The 22425-nt window shown below is 48.8% G+C and overlaps 1 protein-coding gene across 1 annotated transcript; it reads right to left on the reverse strand.

Annotated features, from left to right (window-relative positions):
- Positions 1 to 5057: 5057 nt before the first annotated feature.
- LOC112609525 lies at positions 5058 to 6759 on the reverse strand. Its single transcript, XM_025362388.1, has 2 exons — positions 5649 to 6759; positions 5058 to 5568 (listed from the first exon to the last, which is right to left on the reverse strand). Exon 1 carries the CDS (start codon positions 6565 to 6567, stop codon positions 6208 to 6210), a length of 360 nt encoding a protein of 119 aa, XP_025218173.1. The 5' UTR covers positions 6568 to 6759; the 3' UTR covers positions 5058 to 5568; positions 5649 to 6207.
- Positions 6760 to 22425: the final 15666 nt, after the last annotated feature.

The following is a 22425-nucleotide window of genomic DNA, read 5'->3' on the forward strand; positions in this document are numbered from 1 at the left end:
AAGGCAGGTAGATCACTTGAGGTCAGGAGTTCAAAACCAGCCTGGTCAACATAGCAAAACCCCATCTCTACTAAAAAAAAAAAAAAAAATACAAAAATTAGCCAGGCTTGGTGGTGCAAGCCTTTAATCCCAGCTACTTGGGAGGCTGAGGCAGGAGAATCGCTTGAAGCTGGGAGGTGGAGGTTGCAGTGGGCCGAGATCATGCCACTGCACTCCAGCCGGGGGGACAGAGTGAGACTCCGTCTCAAAAAAAAAAAAAAAAAAAAAAAAGAGAGAGACAGAATCCAGAAATTAACTCTCACACACACACACAAATTATTAAAAAACAACAAAAACCAGAAATTAACCCTCACATTTACAGTCAAATGATTTGGATAAGGGTGCTGGGATAATTCAATGGGGAAAGAAGAGTCTTCTTAGCAGACGGTGTTGGGATAATTGGACACCCTCATACAAAAGAATGAAGTTGGATCCTGCTGCACACCATGTACAAATATGAACTCAAAATGGATCAAAGACCTACATTTAAGAACTAAAACTATAAAACTCTTAGAAGAAAACATGTATTAGGTTTAAATCTTCATAATCTGAATGGGTCAGTGGGTTCTTAGCTATGCCACTGAAAACATAAACAACAAAGCAACAATAGATAAACTGGATATCATCAAAATTTAAAACTTTTGTGTTTCAAAGACACCATCACAAATGTGAAAAGACAACTCAGAGAATGGGACAATAAATTGTAAATCATTTAATAATAGACTTGTATCTAAAATATATAAAGAACACTTAGAGGCCAGGAGTGGTGGCTCACGCCTGCAATCCCAGTACTTTGGGAGACCCAGGTAGGCGGATTGCCTGAGCTCAGGAGTTCGAGATTAGCCCGGGCAACATGGTGAAACTCCGTTTCTACTAAAATACAAGAAATTAGTCAGGCGTAGCAGTGTGCACCTGCCATCCCAGCTACTGGGGAGGCTGAGGCAGGAGAATTGCTTGGACCTGGGAGGTGGAGGTTGCAGTTTGCGGTGACACTGCACTCCAGCCTGGGCAATACAGTGAGACTCCATCTCAAAAAACAAAAACAAAAACAAAAAAAACATCTCTACAAAAAATACAAAAATTAGCTGGGCCTGGTGGTGTTCACCTGTAGTTCCAGCTACTTAGGAGGCTGAGGTGGGAGAATTGTGTCAGCCCAGGAGGTGAAGGTGGCAGTGAGCCGAGACTGCGTCACTGCACTCCAGCCTGAGTGACAGAGCCAGACCTAGTCTCAAAAAAACAAACAAAAGAAACAAACAAAAAATGTCCCAATATCAATTGTAATTGTTGCACAACTCTGAGTATATTAAAAGTCATTGAATTGTACACTTTAAATGAATGAGTTGTAAGTTATATGAATTATGTCTTAATATAGCTGGTAAAAATAAGAATACACACTCCAGAAACAATGCCTGGGTTCGAAATCTTGCTCCATTGCTGTGACCTTGGGCAAATCATCTCACCTATGCCTGTTTCCTCATCTGCCAAATGGGAATAATAATAGAACTTACCTCATAGGGTTGTGAGCATTCAATGATCTCATGCTATATAAAATACTAAGCCTGCCACCTGGTAAGTTCCATCATTAACAAAGTGAGCTCCATGAAGGCAAGGATTGTCTCTGTTTTCCTGATAATTATCTCCAGTGCTTGGACCATAACAAGTAATGACATAGTTAAAAAATTAATCTGGCCGGCCGCAGTGGCTCATACCTGTAATCCCAGCACTTTAGGAGGCTGAAGAAGGTGGATCACCTGAGGTTGGGAGTTTGAGACCAGCCTGAGCACCATGGAGAAACCCCATCTCTACTAAAAAAAATACAAAATTAGCCTGGCATGGTGGTGCATGCCTGTAATCCCAGCTACTCCGGAGGCTGAGGCAGGAGAATCGCTTGAACCTGGGAGGCAGAGATGGAGGTTGTGGTGAGCCGAGATTGCACCATTGCACTCCAGCCTAGGCAACAGAGCAAGATTCTGTCTCAAAAAAAAAAAAAAAAAATTAATCCATTTTCCCAGTATCAGTTTCTACTGTTTCAAATAGCTAAATTTCAACTGTTTCTCAACAACTTAAACTTACTACTGTTCCATGATATTCAGAAACCACTGCTTACTTCACCATCACCATCTATTTACCTATGACTGACAACTCAAATTGCCCAAAACAGTTGGCGTTGGCGTTGCCTTCATCCTTTGTGACTTACCGGAAGTCAGTTTACTGGATATCTAATATTTTTACCTGCTTAGCATCCATGGCTCTTCAATCTTCCTCTGGGAACTATTCCTTTCCTATTGCATGCTATTTTCATAGGATTGCCTATTAAGATGACTCTTCTGCCTTTTAGCCAAAGATGGGCATGTGACCCCTGCCAGGCTAATAAGACTCTAGCAATTGATTCTTGAGCAGCACGGCACAAGGACCCCAAAAATGGGTCCTTGTTTGTTTGGTTTTTCGTTTTGTTTTATTTGGAGATGGGGTCTCTGCCATGTTGCCTAGCTGGTTTCAAATGTCTGGCCTCAAGCGATCCTCCTGCATCAGCCTCTCAAGTAACTGGGACTACAGGAATGCACCACTGCACCTGACTTGGGGGCCCATTTGTTTTTATGGTCTAAAAGGCTGTCTGTGTATACTAAGCAGACAGGGAAACACTTGATATTCTGGACAAAGGAAACTCTTACTGGACGCCCAGAAATTGGAGGACAGTTGCAAGCTCAATACAGGTAAGCAGTAACAGTAAAATTAGGCGGGCAGTAGAGAGACACGTGATCACATATTCCTGGGATACCTAAACTATAACTCAAACTATATAAGAGGAAAATTGGCCAGCTTAGACGCATGATGACACTAAAAGTACACACTTATTGTGTGTACACATTGAAGTGTACAAATTAAGTGTACACTTAAAATACTTAGAGTGTGAAGTAGTATCTCATTGTGTAGATGATGTGAGAGTAATGGAAATTTAATATTGATTAGAAAATACAGGCCAGGTACTGGAGCTCTATGGAACCAGGAATTTGAAGGAGAGTGAAATCGGGAGAAGCATAGGGAAGAGAGATGGGCTGATAGGAGAGAATATGGGGGTATGGAAAGAAAATGAATTCGGGGGCTGGAGTGAGTTTAATATTGGAGACAGCAGGGATGGGGTGAATGTCAAGGAAGATTGGAGTACAATATTGAGACAATAATCAAGTAGGGGGAACAATGCAATGAATACTGAAATAAGGGGATCAAATGGGGCTGGATATTTAGGAGAATATTGAAGCCAATATTAAGATTGTAGAGGCAATAGGATCTAATAACAGTATAGTCATGGGAACTAGGTGTTGGAATTTGGGGTAGAAAATGGAGGCCCAGACTGGGCACAGTGGCTCATACCTGTAATCCCAGCACTTTAGGAGGCTGAGGCGGGTGGATCACTTGAGGTCAGGAGTTCAATAGCAGCCTGGCCAACATGGTGAAATCCTGTCTCTACTAAAAATACAAAAAAAGTTAGCCGGGCGTGGTGGCATATACCTGTAATGCCAGCTACTCGGGAGGCTGAGGCAGGAGAATTGTTTGAACCCAGTAGGCAGAGGTTGCAGTGAGCCAAGATCAGGCCACTGTATTCGAGCCTGGGGCACAGAGTGAGTCTCAGTCTCAAAAAAAAAAAAAAAAAAAAAAAAAAAATAGCTGGGCATGGAGGCACGCACCTGTAGTCCCAGCCAATTGGGAGGGGGAGGGATGAGAATCGCCTGAACCCGGGAGGGGGAGGTTGCAGTGAGCTGGCCACTGCACCACAGAGAGAGACCTCATCTCAGGGGGGAAAAAAAAAAAAGAAAACAGAGGCCCAGATTTGTTGGCACAAAAAGGGCCATGATATTGTGGAACAGTGATCGAATGTTGAGGAACAGGGAACTTTGGTTTTGGGAAGAGAGGGACGAGTCTACTGTCAGGAGATTGGCTGAGGAAAGGAAGCTGGGGGATCATATCCTGAGTAGTCCCTGCGGGACTGGATGAGAGATAACAGGGGATGTGTGAAAGGGAGATAATGAGATCAAATGTTTGGAGAGCGCTAGGCTATATGTTGGGAGTCCGCGAGTACTTAATACTAAGAGATAGCAGAAGATCGAATATCTAAGTTTGAAAGCTGGAAACCAGTGAGGGATAAATATTGTGGTCCTTTGGAGACAAATTTTTTTTTTTTTTTTTTTTTTTTTTTGAGACGGAGTCTTGCTCAGTCGCCCAGGCTGGAGTACTGGGGTGCGATCTCCGCTCACTGCAAGCTCCGCCTCCCGGGTTCACGCCATTCTTCTGCCTCAGCCTCTCGAGTAGCTGGGACTACAGGCGCTGGTCACCACCACAGGCTAATTTTTTTTTTTTGTATTTTTAGCAGAGATGGGGTTTCACCATGTTAGCTAGGATGGTTTCAATCTCTTGACCTCGTGATCCACGGCGCCCGGCCTGGAGACGTAATTTTGGGAAATAGTGCCACCGATTGCTGTGGGGAAATTGTTGTAGTAAAGTGTGATTGTAAAGCACAAGCTGACATTGGGAACACTGGATGTCATACTTGTGGCACTGAAATAAGTGTCCGGGGACAAGATATCAAGGCACAGAGTGATATGGGATTATGGGAAGTCAGAACCGAGAAATGGCAAGGCCCTGATATTGGAAAACGGGGAGCTTGTAAAGACCCACGGGGCAAATTCCAGAGCTTAGCTGGGGGACTGTACTTGGTTTTCGTAAAGGAAGCAAGTGGAGACTAAATACTGAGGGGCAGTAGGTGATGCCACAATGGGATAGTGGCTGATCTGCCATAAAAGGACGGTAGACTCGGATACCGGCATGTTGTGAGGACCGGATGTGGAGAAAGATGCCATCGAAGGGCCTTGTAGCTATTCAGTGGAGGGAGAGGCTACATTTTGGAATACTGGGTCATGGGGTTAAGTCTGTTTTGGAGGGACAGTAGGGAATGCTGTGGAGCAGACTAGGAAGTTGGGCAGGGTCCACTGCAGAGTTGGAAATTAATGGAGAACTGAATATAGAGGAGACTGAAAAAGAGATAATTTATTCCATCAGAGGTATCACAATTACAGATTACAGACATTTGCAAGTAAAGACTATGCAGGGTTACAGCGCTGCGTTTTGACATTTAACATTCATGAGTAAACAGAGATGGCCGGTGGGTAAATATCTTGCCAAAGTGGTTTCTGGTATTAAGCCTTTTGAGTCTAAGATGACAAACCCCTAGGGCTCAGGTGGTTTTCCCGCACTAACTCTTGTCAATGACACATCCCTCAGCCCCTTTTGTCTTGGGTGCCACAGCTCCAGAAAGGCTCCGGGCCAGAACGAAGCCATCCTAGAGTCCCCAAGGACAGCCCTCCCGTGGACCCCGGCTAGGGCCCCAGAATCTCATCCTGAGGAGTGCGCCAGCTCTGGGCCTGCGTCCCAGTGGGGTTTGCAGCCACAGGTCCCGCGAGTCCCGGACACTTCCAGGGCGTGATCTCCTGGTAAGACAGCTCCTCCGGCTCCTCCAGGCAGCGACAACAAAGTCTAAGGCAGGAAAAACGCACAGTTGTGGTCAGCCAGAGCCCCTGGGGGCGCAGCACGAAACCCCGACGAAAGCCACTTACCGAGTCCCGCCCTCCAGCTACGCCTACGGCGCGGTCTTGTCCTCTCTCGGCCGCGCCAACTCCAGGGCACAGCCGGCTCCTCCTGGGGGCGATGCAGCATCACAGGGCTCCGGCCCAGCCCGGGCCAGGGCGCCGACCCTCCCCGCGGGACCCTCTCTAGAAGGCCGCGGGTCTGGGTCTGGCTCATCCCTTAAAGAATCCAAGGTTGGGCGCACTCTGAGCTCCCCAAACACAAAATGATGGGCTCCCTGCGCGTGCCCCCGCGTCACAGAGTGGTAGGGGTCCAGCGACATTCTCCTAATTATAAACGGGGTTCAATCACACCCCAGAATTCTAAACGCCCCCACCCCTAACCTGCAGGTGCAAACAGCACCCTTCTTTCATTGCCTGCAGCTACTTTGTACTTTCCTACTGATAGATAAAGATAGTGACAACAAAGAAGGAAAGAAGCATCGAAAGCTACATGAAGGGGGTGTGTTCCAAAACACAAAATGCCGAGCCCTGTTTTCCCTTTCCCTCCCCGCTCGGTCCTGCGCCCACCCCGTCCCGCGCTGGCCACTCAGGCAAGCTGTAAATGGATATAGGTAAAGATGCAGGAGGTGATGGAGAAGGCGATGGCTGCGTAGATGAAGATGGAGAGGTGAGGAAAATGGTCGAGATAGCAGCCCTCGACCAGTGGAGGCGCCTCCTCCTTGGGCTGGGGGCGCGATGCGGCCTTCGGGGGCTGCCCGGCGCGGCCCCCCTGCGCCCTCCCGCCCGCGCGCCGACCAGCCTTCTTGCCCGCGGCCGACGCGGACCTGGGCGCACGGGGAGCAGGAGGGTCTTCCGGGGGAGGCTTGTCAAACAGGCCTTCGGACTCGGGGTCCGGGCGAATCTGCTCGGGACCCCAGGGTCTGCGCTGAAAGAGTCCGTCAGCCATGGGCAGGATCGCGGGTAGGTGGGTCAGCTGGCTCTGGGTCGCAGCGCAGTGGGCGGTGGTCTGGGCTGCGGCTGTATTTCTACAGCCCCGGGTGGGGGCGGAGCCAGAGGGGCAGGGGGCCTCTGCAGGGTCCGCCGGGCCTCTCAGCGGAGGCGCAGCTTCGTCTGGCTCCTCCTTCCGCCCCCAGCCTGTTGCAGACGCTGGCTCGCCGGGTTCCAGCTCCCCGGCCGGCGGCTCGGCAGTCTTTGCGCAGCAAGGTTTGTCTCCATGGCAACCAGACTGGCGGCGCAAGGGGGAGGAAGAGGGAGCTTCCTGGGACCCCGGCTGGCTGGGACCCCGGGGCACGAGCAGGCTTGGCACCTAAGAAGCCGAAATGCAACCAGCCAGGCTCTCAGCTGCGTGGGGAGCTTCCCCAGGGCATATTTCTCCTTTTAAACGAAATATTTATTGTGTGGTCTGTTTTAAATTTTAATCTTAATACGTGAAAAAGCTAACACATCATCTTCGTAGAAAACTGGAAATTGAGAAAACAGTATAGGCAAAATCAGTGTAAAATAAAGCCTCCCACCATCCCAACGTCCGGAGATAATACAGCTAAAGAATTGGTGCATTTCTCTGCCTTCCTCCTTTTTTTTTTTTGTCTCTCCATCTACATCTGTATCTGTACAACCTGTTTTCTCTTCTTGCTCTTCACCCACAAAAGCAGGACTCCAGCCTTTTGAGCATCTCACATATGATTAAGAACAAATCCTTCAAAGACCTGCCTCACCTAAGCCCATTTCTCAGACCCACCTGGGGTCTACTCAGGCCTCCTTGTCATCCACCAAGCCATCTCTGGCTTCACTGGTACTGCCACAAGCTGCTGCGCACTAGCATCTCCTGGCGTCTCTGTTGCACCTGAGGTTCCAAGGCCGGCTGGTGTTCCCTCCTGGAATGGAGGGAGAACAATCACTTGGGTTTATTTGAGTCCCAGTAGATTGGAGGGGTCCGCTGGCCGGCTTTGTTAGTTGCAGCAAATCCAAACTGCATCAGACAACTCCCTGCCTCCTGCAAGTGAAAGGCCGGGGGTGAACCAAGGCCAGGGTGCTGAAACACTGTAACCAGGGTGCTATCCCTCTCTATCTTACAGCATTGCCAGCAACTTCTTGCATGGCCAGAGCCTACTAGGTAGTGGTAGGTACTCAGATTTTTGCTGAATGAATGATGCAGTGAATAATGGCAGCAGCAAACTCTGGTTCTCACAGCTTAACCCCCTCAGCTAAAAGGGCTTCCAGTTGGCTGGATGAGGAGAAGATGGAACCCTCATCTGTGATCCTGGGAATGTAAAATGGTGCAGTTCCTTTTTTTTTTTTTTTTTTTTTTTGAGACAGAGTCTTGCTCTGTTGTCCAGGCTGGGGTACAGTTGAGCGATCTCAGCTCACTGCAACCTCCGCCTCCTGGGTTCAAGCGATTCTCCTGCCTCAGCCTCTGAGTAGCTGGGATTACATGCGCACACCATCACACCTGGCTAATTTTTGGTGTTTGTAGTAGAGACAGGGTTTCACCACATTGGCCAAGCTGGTCTCGAACTTCCTGACCTCAAGTGATCCACCTGCCTCGGCCTCCCAAAGTGCTAGGATTACTGGCATGAGCCACTGTGCCCAGTCGGATGGAAGTATATGAAGGGTGAAATGGAAAGGTATGGAGGGTGGAATGGAAGGATGGTTTAGGTGGAGTGAAAGAATGTGAAGAATGGAATGGAAGGTTGCAAAAGGCAGAATGGAAGGACATGGAAGGACCAGAGTTTGAAAAGTGGAATGGGAGGATGTTTAGGGTGCAATGGAAGAGCTTGAAGGATGTCATGGAGGGGTGTGAAGGGTGGAATTGAAGGGTGTGAAGGGTGAAATGGGAGGATGCTTAGGGTGGAATGGAAAATGTGAAGAGAGAAACAGAAGGACACGTAGTGGACTGGAAGAGTGTCAAGGATGGAATACAAAGTGTGTAAGGTGGAGTGGAAGAATAGGAAGGTTGTAATGAAATGGTGTGAACAATGGAATGGAAGGGTAGGAAGGGTGAAATGGAATTGCGTGACGGATGAATGGAAGGGTGTGAGGCTAGAATGGAAGGGTGTGAAGGGTGAAATGGAATTGTGTGATGGATGAATGGAAGGGTGTGAGGCTAGAATGAAAGGGTGTGTAGGGTGCAATGGGAGGGTTTTCAGGGTGGAATGGAAGGGTATGTAGAGTGGGATGGAAGAGCTTTACGTAAGGCTGTGGCATTGAGAAAGTCACCCAAACTGACCTATGAGGTTTAAGTAGGAGCAGGTAGTGGGGAGGTCTCAGTAACCAAGAGGGTCTCGGGCAGAACCACGCAAAGGCTTACTGCGGCGGAGCTGGGTGTAGGTGAGGAGTGCAGGTGTTAAAAATGCTTTAGTAACTGCAGGGCCTTTTGCATATTGAGAAGATGTGAGGCTAAATCCGGAGCTCAGACAGCAGAGGCCCAGGTGTCTCTAGGATACCTTGTTATTTTTTACCTGGTGTATGTGTACAGAAATGAATATATTGCAAAACAGTGCTGGTCCCAGCCCAGGTGACCCCTGGGGGCTCTATCTGTCAGGAATTGAGAGAGCTTGACTTACTCCATGGCCTCACCCTGGTGCAAGCTATGCCTATGCCCAGCAACAAGAGCTAACTTTGTCCCAGGCCAGGGACTTTAGGACCCGTAGACGTCCCTGACAGGACAGTTACCAGAAGGTCCCAAGCTACAACTTCACTCTCTGCTTGGCACCTGAGTGTTCCAGGAAAAATCTCATGAGTCCAGGGCCTGGAGCCAGCATCCGCCAAAAGACCCCAAATGGGGCTGGGCACGGTGGCTCAAGCCTGTAATCCCAGCACTTTGGGAGGCCGAGACGGGCGGATCACGAGGTCAGGAGTTCGAGACCATCCTGGCTAACACGGTGAAACCCCGTCTCTACTAAAATACAAAAAAAATTAGCCGGGCGAGGTGGTGGGCGCCTGTAGTCCCAGCTACTCGGGAGGCTGAGGCAGGAGAATGGCGTGAACCCGGGAGGCGGGGCTTGCAGTGAGCTGAGATCCGGCCACTGCACTCCAGCCTGGGCAACAGAGCCAGACTCCATCTCAAAAAAAAAAAAAAAAAAAAAAAAAGACCCCAAATGGACAAAGGTTGCCTTTAGCTCCTGTTTCTGGGACCTGCCCAGAGTACATACCCCTCTCATAGGTGAGAGAGGCCTCTTCTAGAAGGATCTTTGCTCCTGGGCTATACTTTGATAGGTTTTCTTCATCCATTTAGGGATTCATTCTGCCTCTGGAAGAAAGATACACTGTCTGAGTCAATAGGAATCAGGGATTTGAGGCCAAAGCCTGGATCTGAACAATGGCCAGTTGACCGTGTTGGTGACCCCCTCTATGAGGAATCCTAGGACACACATGGATCATAACAGCAGCAGCAGCAATCACTGAGCACTGACTGTGTGCTAGGAACTGTGCCCAACATTTCTGCAGAGATGGTCTCACTTCATTTTCATGACCCCCTAAATTGGGCACCAGTATTTTCTCCAATGTTCCAATGAGGAAACTGAGGCTGAGAAGTGAAGGAATCTAAAATCTGCTGCTAATGCTGACTGCTGGGGGCCGGGTGTGGTGGCTCACGTTTGTAATCCCAACACTTTGGGAGGCTGAGGTGGGTGGATCACCCGAGGTCAGGAGTTCGAGACCAGTGTGGTCAACATGGCAAAACCACCTTCTACTAAAAATACAAAAATTAGCCAGGCATGGTGGTGCATGCTATAATCCCAACTACTCGGGAGGCTGAGGCATGAGAATCGCTTGAACCTGGGAGGCGGAGGTTGCAGCGAGCTGAGATCGCACCACCGCACACCAACCTGGGTGATAGACTGAGACTCTGTCTCAAAAAAATATAGACTATACTAGAATAGAATAAAATAAAATAAAATAGAATAAAATACTGACTGGTGGGGTTCTAACCCATGTCTCTCTGACCCAAGGGTAAGAGGTATACCTCCCAATCCCCACCCCTTCAGCTACCCACCCCAGGCTTGCTCACCATCAAAGATGGTGTCCTGTTAGCCTTTCCCAGGTCACATCCTGGGCCTCACCCTGCAGCAAAACAGACTTGGTCCCTTTAGAATGTGTGCACAGAGCAAGAGGCAAAATTCACCAAGGCCACTTTTAGCTCGAAGTGTTCATGCCCAGCTGAGGAAACAAGCTTCGGTGGCGGTGGTGGTGGGATGTATGTGTCCATGGGTGGGTGGGAGAGAAGGACCTTGCAGGAATCTCTGCTGCCTGGGCTAGAGCTGTTTGTTATCCTGGAAACCATGGTTGCTTTGAAACTGGCTGCTGAATTTCTCTCCTGCCAATTTCTAATTTCTGTGCATGCCCTGGCTAGGAGAAGGGAAGTCAAGCCAGGAATCTCCCCTTTCCACAGGTCCACTACCCAAACCCACCGTTGATGGGAAACCTCCAAGTGTATTGCAACCTCTACACCAGGATGTGCCTGGATAGGCCTAGTCACCTGCTGAAGGTGCTGTGGTACTTCTAGCCCAATGCAGGGTCAGCTGCCTGCCCCACCCTGAGAGGCTTCTGGGAGCTCACACCCAATGCTGACCATCCCTGTGCTCCACCCAGTCCCCTGCTGGGGATAGGGGTAGCAGTGATTGCTGAGCAAGGCAGAGAAGGGGAGGCTGAGTAAAGCCTGGGGCTCCATGGGGCAGACAGCGGGAAGTCAAGAACCTGTCTGGGGGCTGTGAGGTGGCACCTGGCAGGCGGGATTCCACATGAGCTGTGGCTCCAAGCCTCCCTATCCTCCCTTCCTGCCCCTATGCACGCTCCAGGTCCCATCAGACTTCACTTACAAAGCACACATTCAAAGATACAATTATTAAGAATTTCAAGGCAGTGACTGCCATGCATTAAACCCCAAGCATGGGGGCCTACTGCCATTGCGCAGGCTGCACCTCCAGGAAGCTGGTCCTACTCACAGCCTACAGCAGGTCTAGTTTAGCCTAGCTGGGCACGGATGGCTTCTTCCTGCTCAGTGCTGTGGTTCTGCATCAGATGTTTAGCTTTCCACGGTGTGTTTTCTCCCACTAGAGAGAACTCAGCGCTTCCAGCATCTCAGCTGCATTCCAGGGCCCAGCAGAACTCACCACTCTGGACATTTTCATCCTCTTCCCCGTTTTCTTTCACACACACAGACCTCGGCTCTCTGCATATGATCTTCCTCAGAGAGAACAGATTTGGTTACTTGTGCTCTGTCCTCTTCTCTTTGTGCCGCCCCTATAGAACAAGAATCATCAAACAGGGTCAGGCGCGGTGGCTCACACCTGTAATCCCAGCACTTTGGGAGGCTGATGCGGGTGGATCACCTGAGGTCAGGAGTTCGAGACCAGCCCGACCAACATGGTGAAACCCCGTCTCTACTAAAAATACAAAATTAGCCGGGCGTGGGAGTGGGTGCCTGTAATCCCAGTTACCTGGGAGGCTAAGGCAGGAGAATTGCTGGAATTTAAGAGGTGGAGGTTGCAGTGAGCCGAGATCGTACCATTGCACTCCAGTCTGGGCAACAAGAACAAAACTCTGTCTCAAAAAAAAAAAAAAAAAAAAAAAAAAAAATTGTCAAACAGCCAATTCAGCAACATCATTCTTCTCCTCCTTTCATTCCTCTATCCACCCAGAAGCTGACCCACACTAAATGGTTAAGAACTGTGAGGATAATCCAGCAATTCCCCTGCTGGGTGTATACCCAAAAGAGTTGAAAACAAGGTTTCAAAGAGACATCTGTACAGCTACGTTCACAGCAGCACTATTCACAATAGCCAAAACGTGGACGCAACACACGTGTCCATCAACAGATGAATAGATAACCAAAATGTGGCATAGACATACAATGGGATGTTTTCCTACCTTAAAAGGAAGGAAATTCTGGCCAGGTGCAGTGGCTCATGCCTGTAATCCCAGCACTTTGGGAAGCCGAGGCGAGAGATCACCTGAGGTCAGGAGTTTGAGACCAGCCTGGCCAACATGGTGAAACCCCGTCTCTACTAAACACACACACACACACACACACACACACAATTAGCTAGGCATGATGGTGGACACTTGTAATCCCAGCTACTTGGGAGGCTGAGGCAGGAGAATGGCTTGAACCCAGGTGATGGAGGTTGCAGTGAGCTGAGACTGCACCACTGCACTCCAGACTGGGCAACAAGAGCGAAACTCCATCTCAAAAAAAAAAAAAAAATTAAAATTAAAAAACAAGAAATAAATAAATAAATAAATAAAAAGGAAATTCTGACACATGCAATACCATGGATGAACTTTGAACACTTTGTGATAAATGAAAGAAGCAAGCGCAAAAAGACAATGATTGTATGATTCCACTTATACAAGGTTTCTAGAGCAGTCAAATTTAAAGAGACAGAAAGCAGAATAGTGGTTTCCAGGGGCTGAAAGGAGGCAGGAATGGGGAATTATTATTTAATGGGTACAGAATTTCAATTAAGGAAGATGAGAAAGTTCTGGAGTTGGACAGTGGTGATCGTAGCACGTCGAGGTGAATGTGCTTACACTTAAAAATGGTTATAATCATAAATTATATTACAGATACATTCAACTAAAGTAAGGAAAAAATAACCGTGAGGACATTTTGTTCTCCCTCAAACTGTCTTCAAATAAATTAAATTAAATTAAAGGTCTTCAAATTAAGGCCTTCTAAAATCAAAAGAAAACAAAAACCAGCCATTAAAGAATCAAGAAATTCAGCCAGGCATGGTGGCTCACGCTTGTAACCCCAACACTTTGGGAGGCCGAGGCGGGCAGATTGCTTGAGTCCAGGAGTTCCAGACGAGCCTGGGAAACATGGTGAAACCCTGTCTCTACTAAAAATACAAAAATTGGCTGGGCGTGTTGGCTCACGCCTATAATCCCACGGGGAGGCTGAGGTTGGTGGATCACAAGGTCAAGAGATCGAGACCATCCTGGCTAACACGGTGAAACCCCGTCTATATTAAAGATACAAAAAATTAGCCAGGCATGGTGGCACGTGCCTGTAGTCCCAGCTACTGGAAACTCAGGAGGCTGAGGCAAGAGAATTGCTTGAATCTGGGAGGCAGAGGTTGCAGTGAGCTGAGATTGCACCACTGCACCCCAGCCTGGGCAACAAAGCGAGACTCTGTCTCAAAAAAAAGGAAAAAAAAAAAGAAAAAAGAAAAAAATTAGCCAGCGGGTGGGCACAGTGGTTCACATCTGTAATCCCAGCACTTTGGGAGGCTGAGGTGAGCACATCACAAGGTCAAGAGTTCGAGACCAGCCTGGCCGAAAAGATTGAAACCCCATCTCTACTAAAAATACAAAAATTAGCCAGGCATGGTGGCGCACGCCTGTAATCCTAGCTACTCAGGAGGCTGAGGCAGGAGAATTGCTTGAACCATGGAGGCAGAGGTTGTGGTGAGCTGACATCGTGCCATTGCACTCCAGCCTGGGGGACAGAGTGAGACTCGGTCTCAGAAAAAAAAAAAATATTAGCTGGGTATGGTGGTGTGCACCTGTAATCCCAGCTACTCAGATGGCTGAGACAGGAGAATCACTTGAACCTAGGAGGCAGAGGTTGTAGTGAGCTGAGATTGCACCACTGCACTCCAGCCTGGGTGACCGAGCAAGACGCTGTCTCAAAAGAAAAATAAAAAATAAAATAAATTTGTTTTGTAGAGACAGAGTCTTGCTATGTTGCCTAGACTGGCCTTGAACTCCTGGCCTCAAGTGATCCTCCTTCTTAGCCTCTTAAAGTGTGAGAATTACAGGCTTGAGCCACTGCATCCAGCATGAGGGAAGCTATTGCAAAATATAAAAAGTCATGAGACTACTGATGTCCTTTGATACAATCATCCTATCCCTTAGTATTGACTTCAAGACAGTGATCTAAAGGATAAAGAAAAGCTCTCTGCAGAAAGACATGTATTGCAGTACTACTTATCGTGGCAAAAAATTGGAAGCAAACTCAATGTCAGAACAAGAGGAGAATAGTTAATTAAATGATATATCTACTGCAAGGAGTCATGCAGTCATCAGGGGAAGATTATCCTGAAAACCCTTAAGTAGCTTGAGGGATGCTTGTGATGATCCAAATCAAAGTCAAAAAAAAAAAAAACAACAAGATTTAAAACCTCATGTACTAGGATGCTAACAAGATGAAAAAGTGTTCCTGCAGAGAAAGACTGGAATGGAAAGAGGAAAGACAGAATTTTTGTATTGTTTGGATAATGAGATCCTGGGGTGACTTCTTTCTCATTTGACCAGAACTTGTACACCATGGTTATATTAGTTTCTGTGCAACGAAGGCAATTAACAGATGAAAAAAGTCTAAGTAATGGACCCAGTGGCCATTTTCAGGATTAACAATACTCTGTGATGGTCTGATTGATGCCCACGCAGACAAAGGTCCACACCTAACCGCCGGGATGGCCCCACATTGCCTAGCAACTACCTGCTTAACAGCAGTTGCTAGGAAACCAAGAACACCGCAGGACTCCTGACCAATAGCACAATGTCCATACTACTGCCAGCCTTCTCTTCAGGTTCTCTCCAGCAGTCATGCTCCTGTCTGGCCATTCCTCTTCTCCTCCTGTTCTCCTCCTTCTCATTCCTACCTGCCTGGGGCTAACCTGCGAGTAGCACTCACTCACGGGTCCCGCAATCATACAGCCTGACACAACACAGGTGATCACAGGTTCCAGAGGACCATTTTCCTTCCCCTGCTTCCCCTGCTTCCCCTGCTTCCTTCTTGCTCCAGGACTGGGGCCTGGACCAGCGTGTGTGCATGGCTCAAAGTTTAAATCCGTAGTTATCCCACCATTGAGACAAGTATTGCTCATGGCCTCCATCAGGTTCTAGCACCTGGCAAATCCTACTCCTCCAGAGTGATTCCTTCAGGAAAGGCACTGAGCCCAGCCCAGGGCTCCCACCATCCATCAGAGTGCCTGGTGGAAGCATTCCATGATTCTTTTTTTTTTTTTTTTTGAGATGGAGTCTCACTCTTGTTGCCTACGCTGGAGTACAGTGGTGCAATCTCAGGTCACTGCATGAGCCACCACGCCCAGCTAATTTTGTTTGTATTTTTAGTAGAGACAAGGTTTTGCCATGTTGACCAGGCTGGTCTCAAACTCCTGACTTTAGGTGATCCATCTGCCTCAGCCTCCCAAAGTGTTGAGATTACAGGCGTGAGCCACCTCGCCCAGCCAAATCCATGATTCTTGAATACATTCTTTGACAGGGGTCATGTGGACATCTCCCTGTTCCAAGTGGCCCACTTTAAAGAGAAAGAAAACCTCATGCAGGATGGATTAGTCTGAACACAATGATCCTGGAAGACTCCAATTTTCCACCATTGTTGAGAATGATCCCTGCTGCCCTGCACTTCTCATTCCCATCATCTCCATGTGTTGTTCGACCATCATGTCCATTCTCAGGAAGTCGCCATGTGTCTCTATTCAAAAAGATCTTTCTTCTATTCTTTTTTAAAACAGAGACAAGGTCTCAGTATGTTGCCCAGGCTGGTCTCAAACTCCTGGACTCAAGCAATTCCCTGGCCTCAGTCTCCCAAAGTGCTAGGATTATAGGCAAGCACCCTGACAATTATTTTTATTTAGAGACGGGATCTTGCTCTGTCACCATGGCTGGAATGCAGTGGCATGATTATGGCTCACTGGAGCCTGGGCTCAAGGGATCCTCCTGCCTCAGCCTCCAGAGTATCTGGGAATACAGGCATGTGCCACAACACCTGGCTAATTAAAAAACTTTTTTTTTTTTTTGGGGGGGGATGGAGTCTCGCTCTGTTGCCCAGGCTGGAGGGCAATGGCACAATCTTGGCTCACTGCAACCTCTGCCTCCCATGTACCAGTGATTCTCCTGCCTCAGCCTCCCGAGTAGCTGGGATTACAGGCACCCGCCATCATGCCCGGCTAATTTTTGTATTTTTGTAGAGACGAAGTTTCACCATGTTGGCCAGGCTGGTCTTGAACTCTTAACCTCAGGAGATCCATCAGCCTCGACCTTCCAAAGTGCTGGAATCACAGGCGTGAAAAAAATATATATATATTTTTGAGACAGGGTCTTGCTATGTCGCCCAGGCTGGTCTTAATCAATCTTCAGATCTTCGCCTCCCAAAGAGCTGGGATTATAGACGTGGGTGCGTATATCGTATCTCCTTGCCACTGGAATATAAATTGCTTGAAAGCAGATACTCTGTGGCTTCTGTTATCACTGGCAGCTACAACAGCCTCAGGCCCAAAGAAGCTAAGATTTACTGCCTGCCTAGCGTTGTGTACCAGCTCGCCCAGAACAACTTCCCACTCATGAGCACACCTAATCAAACAACCGTTTGACGCCAGCTTTACTATTCCCTTCTTACACATCTGAAAACCTGTTTCAAGATCACACATTTAATGGGTGGTAGAGTCAATAATTTGATTCCCAGCTCACTGCCTGTCTCTCGAATTCTAGCTGTTGCTATCAGAATCCGGATCCAGGCCGGGCACGGTGACTCACGCTTGTAGTCCCAGCACCTTAGGAGGCCAAGGCGGGCGGATCACTTGAGGCCAGGAGTTCGAGACCAGCCTGGCCAACATGGTGAAACCCTGTCTCTACTAAAAATACAAAAATTTAGCCGGGAGTGGTGGTGGGTGCCTGTAATCCCATCTACTCGGGAGGCTGAGGCAGGAGAATCGCTTGAACCTGGGAGGTGGAGGTTGCAGTGAGCCGAGATTGCGCCATTGCACTCCAGCCTTCCAGCCTGGGTGACAGAGCAAGACTCCGTCTCAAAAAAAAAAAAAAAAAAAAAAAAAAAAAAAAAAAATCTGGCTCCAAAGCGGACATGCATCTGTGTCTCCCCCACCGCCACGCACTTGTTTTTGTCTGGCCTTTCTCCTACTCCAAGACCGGCTCCACTTCCGGGCTCGCTGCCATGGAGACGGCTCCGGATTTAGGAATACATTTCCTAGGCTTCCGGCAACTAACGTGAGGACCTGCTGGGATGAGGGAGGGGGAGCTCTGCAGAAGGGGGCGGGACACGCGGGGCTTGCGCGGCTTAGCGGGTGGCGGAGTTCCTCCTCGCGTGGGTGCCCTGGGTCTCTCCGTTCCGGCGCGCCCCCTTGTGCCCCGCACGCTGCGCGCACGCGAGTCCGCCGAGCCCATCCTGTGCCCCCGCACTCGGGCCAAGGCTTCTGCGAAGGTCGCGAGTTGGCCTCCTGCGTCACCGGCGAGAAAGCTTCACAGGTGGCGCCACCCGGGGCTACGCGCCCTGCGGGGCCGCATGAGGTCACCGCTGGAGCTGCTGTGAGAGGGCATGGGAGGCCCAGGCGGCCTGGACCTATCCTGCGACGCGGGGGCCACCCGGCCCCTAGCTGTCCTCTCCCTTTTCACCTGATGCCGTTTAAATTTTTTTTTTAATTTTGTAAATAAAAAAATTTAACGTCTCATAAAGATAGGGTCTTGGTATGTTGCCCAGGCTGGTCTTGAACTCCTGGGCTGAGGCGATCCTCCACCTTAGGTTCCCAAAGTGCTGGGATTACAGGCGTGAGCCACTCCACAGGGCCATCTGATGCCTTCCTTTTTTTTTTTTCTTTTTTTTTTTTTGAGAGTGAGTCTCTCTCTGTCACCCAGGCTGGAGTGCAATGGTGCAATCTTGACTCATTGCAACCTCCACCTCCCGAGTTCAAGTGATTCTCCTGCCTCAGCCTCCCGAATAGCTGAGATTACAGGCCCGTGCCACAAGACTTGGCTGAGTTTTGCATTTTTAGTAGAGACAGGGTTTTGCCATGTTGGCCAGGCTGGTCTTGAACTCCTGACCTGAAGTGATCCACCCACCTTGGCCTCCCACAGTGCTGGGATTACAGGCATGAGCCACTATGACCAACCTCTGATGTGTTCTTGAACTCAAACTTTCAGCTCACCAAGGCCTCTAGGAGGGTCAAGAGGGCTGGATGGGTGGGTGGGAATGAAAATAGGTGAGGCAGGCCGGGCGCGGTGGCTCAAGCCTGTAATCCCAGCACTTTGGGAGGCTGAGACGGGCGGATCACGAGGTCAGGAGATCGAGACCATCCTGGCTAACGCGGTAAAACCCTGTCTCTACTAAAAAAATACAAAAAACTAGCCGGGCGAGGTGGCGGCGCTTGTAGTCCCAGCTACTCGGGAGGCTGAGGCAGGAGAATGGTGTATACCCGGGAGGCGGAGCTTGCAGTGAGCTGAGATCCCGCCACTGCACTCCAGCCTGGGCGACAGAGCGAGACTCCGTCTCAAAAAAAAAGAAAAAAAAGAAAATAGGTGAGGCACTGGACTTCCCTGGTTTGGGTTTGGGGGCGTTCACTGCTTGGTCACCTGGTGATTTGAGAAAACACTCTCTAGTCCATTTAGGCCTCTGTTTCTGTACCTCTCTGTCTTTTGTTGTCTGTTTTCCCAAGAGAAAAGAAGAATCAATGACTGACAGCTGCCATCACCAGAATAAGGTGCAGTTTGCACGGGGATATTTTTCTTAACTTTATTTGGGGGCTGTTGCTGCATCCTATTTTGTGCACTCAAGTGTTTTGTCATTTGGGCAGATGTCTGAGACAAAGTGGCAAACATGAGAAGCCATGTTTGCTCATTTCTGTTTGCCAGAATAATTTCACTAAGTCCCTGACTCTGTAACGTCTGCTGCTCTCCGGAAAGATGCTTTGATAATGAAACAGGATAGAGCACAGGGCCCCCAACCTTGTGGTTGGGGCAAGACTCTTGCCTGTATTCCATTAAAGATAAATGTCCCTAACCTTCTCTTTTTCTACATATAAAATAACATCTAGGCCAAGCTCAGTGGCTCATGCCTGTAATCCTAGCACTTTGGGAGGCTGAGCTGGGTTCAGACCAGCCTGGGCAACGTGGTGAAACCCCATCTCTACTAAAAATGCAAGAACGAACTGGGTGTGGTGGCATGTACCTGTAGTCCCAGTGATGCAAGATTTTTCTCAACCCTGCTTTGCCAGTTGGAAATTTCTGTGAATGGTGGGGTCTCTGTTTGTTTGTTCCCATCGTCCCACTCCAGCCCATGCCTCCCAGGCTGGCCCATCCCCACCGCCACTTCCCGTTGCACGGGATGGCCGCCTGGTGCTGGTGGAGGACTGGAGGGCTACAGCTTATAGCTCCTTTTGCCCCCTCTGTTTGGTGGGTTACAGGTTGTTGTCCCACCTCCAAGAAGAATGAGGTTATGGTGACAATCGAAGGGTGAGGACGGCAGAGAAGAATTTTATTGAGTGACAAAACAGCTTTCAGCTGAAGATGATGTGAGGGTGGTCTCTTTCTTAATGTGGTTGGGTCCAGGGCTTTTATGGGCTCAGAATGGGGAGTGCACTCTGATTGGTTTGTGAGTAAGCAATAAAGGCTAAAACAAAACCACCATTCAAAGGTGGGCATGATAGTGTAAAAAAACCAATTAAGGAAGGGTAGGTGTATGTAAAATAGGTGAAGGGTGAGGATCAGTCAGAGGAAGGTGTCCCAAACAGGAGGGGAGGTTCTCAATCCAGTCCAAGGATTTACCTGGGACTTGTTGCTAGGCTTTAAACTGTCTTTGGCTTAAAGGTGGGGTTTCGCTGGGGACCTGTCCCTATCTGCCTAGGCATTTTACTGCCTCCTGCTGCTATTACCAGCCATTCAGGAGTCTGAGGCAAGCAGATTACCTGAGCCCAGGAGGTTGAGGCTGCAGTGAGCTGTGATTCTCCTATTGCACTCCATCCTGGGTGACAGAGTAAGACCTTGTCTCAATAAATAAATAAAAATAACATCTGGCAGGGTTAGTGATTATGCTTCTGATAGTGACATGAGGCAGTCAAATGCCTAGGCAGATAGGGGTGGGTCCCTGGTGAAACCCCACCTCCAAGCAGAAGATAGTTTAAAGCCTGAAAATGAAGCTACAAGTTAAATCCTCAGACCAGACTGAGAATCTTTCCTCTGACTGATCCCCACCCTTCACCTGTTTTACCCTTCACCTTTCCTAATTGGTTTTCTACACTGTCGTGCCCACCTTTCAGTGATGTCTTCACTTAACCTTGTTTGCATACTCACAAACCAATCAGCAGGCACTCCCCATTCTGAGTCCATAAAAAGCCCTGGACCCAGCCACACTGAGAGAAGAAAAAACCACCCCACTGCAGGGGTGGGGAACCACCCCACCGCACCCTGCATCCCTTCTCCGCCAAGAGCTGTTTCAAAAGTCAATAAAGTTCTTCTCCCTTCAACTGGCAGCATATTCTTCTTGGATGCAAGACAAGAGTTCTGGAACTGCCAAACTCAGGTACAAGCTGTAATACAGGTGGGCTGAGCCAGTATGCAAGCCAGACTCAGCCTGGGCAGGCTGAATGGGTGGGATACCACCAGTGGCAGGTATCCTGGCCCAGCAAGGCCTAGGTGGGAAGGTGGGGGTGGGAGGCTTTGGGGAGTAGGAGGTTGGTGGGCAAAATGACGGAGAAAATTCCTGCATCACTTCCGCAGTCAATAACCACATGTACTTTGGTGATCACTGATGCACTGTACACCCACACCCTGGTCACTCTGATGTGATTTTGCAGGTACTGAACCCCACCACTTGCATATGAGTAGTGGGCTGAGACACTGCTTTGGAGCAACTGACAACCACTCCTGGGCTTTAAGGCCTCAGTTTATAGTCTTCAGCAAGACTTCTGAATAAACTAGCTTTAATTATTTAAAAGCTTGATTTTTTTTTTTTTCTTTAGTTCACATGTCCCTGGATCACTCAATGTGTTTTTTTTGGTCCGCCTGGAACAAGATGTTTGAGGTGGGACTACCCTTTCAGGAGGAGTTATTCTGGAGTCCTTGGGGGTAACCTCACCCTCTGTGGCCCCTTTGATAGGTGGGTAGTAGGATTGGGGAGCGTGGAAAGTGGGGACTCCCTTGCTCAATAACAATTATTGTACCTCCAGCTGGGAGCTAACACTTGTAGGACGGTTCCTTGGGAAGGCCCTGAGCTACCAGACTCCACCTGCAACCTTCTGATCAGAGAAGAGGACCAGAGCTTCCTCTAGAGAGATCCAGGGTTTTATCTTGAGAATGGATTAATTGCACTATGCTGTGCAATGTGATGCGCAGTGCAAGGCAATAGAAGCAAATAGTTTAGTCCTAAAAGAACCCCCCCACCCCATGCTTCTGAGGGACTCCTATGAGGGGCCTTGGCTATTTGGAGAAGAAAGAAGGTCTAAAACAAATAGGGCATTTTTTTTCTCTCTTGAGAGTTGACGACATCGAATTCAGATGCAAGTTTGCAAGTTGTACACCTGCCACATTTAGCAGAAAACTGCTGACCCAGGCAGCTGATCTAAAATTCGTTCAAATCAGCAAGTTCATTATGCATAGCTTCCTTGTTTTTGGAAGTGGAAAGCCAGAGTCTTGGTGTAAACTAGGTTCCTTCCTTCCTTCCTTCCTTTCCTTCCCCTTCCTTCCTTCCTTTTCTTCCTTCCTTCCTTCCTTCTCTTTCCCTCCCTCCCTCCCTCCCTCCTTCCTTCCTTCTTTCCTTCTCTTTCCCTCCCTCCCTCACTTCCTTCCTTCCTTCCTTCCAATGGAGTCTCGCTCTGTTGCCCAGGCTGGAGTGCAGTGGCACGATCTCGGCTCACTGCAAGCTCCACCTTCCGGGTTCATGCCATTCTCCTGCCTCAGCCTCCCGAGTAGCTGGGACTCCAGGTGCCCACCACCACACCTAGCTAATTTTTTTTATTTTTATTTTTAGTAGAGACAGGGTTTCACCATGTTAGCCAGGATGGTCTCAATCTCCTGACCTCAGGTGATCCACCTGCCTTGGCCTCCCACA

Source organism: Theropithecus gelada, chromosome 16, assembly GCF_003255815.1.
Source record: "Theropithecus gelada isolate Dixy chromosome 16, Tgel_1.0, whole genome shotgun sequence".
NCBI lineage: Eukaryota > Metazoa > Chordata > Mammalia > Primates > Cercopithecidae > Theropithecus > Theropithecus gelada.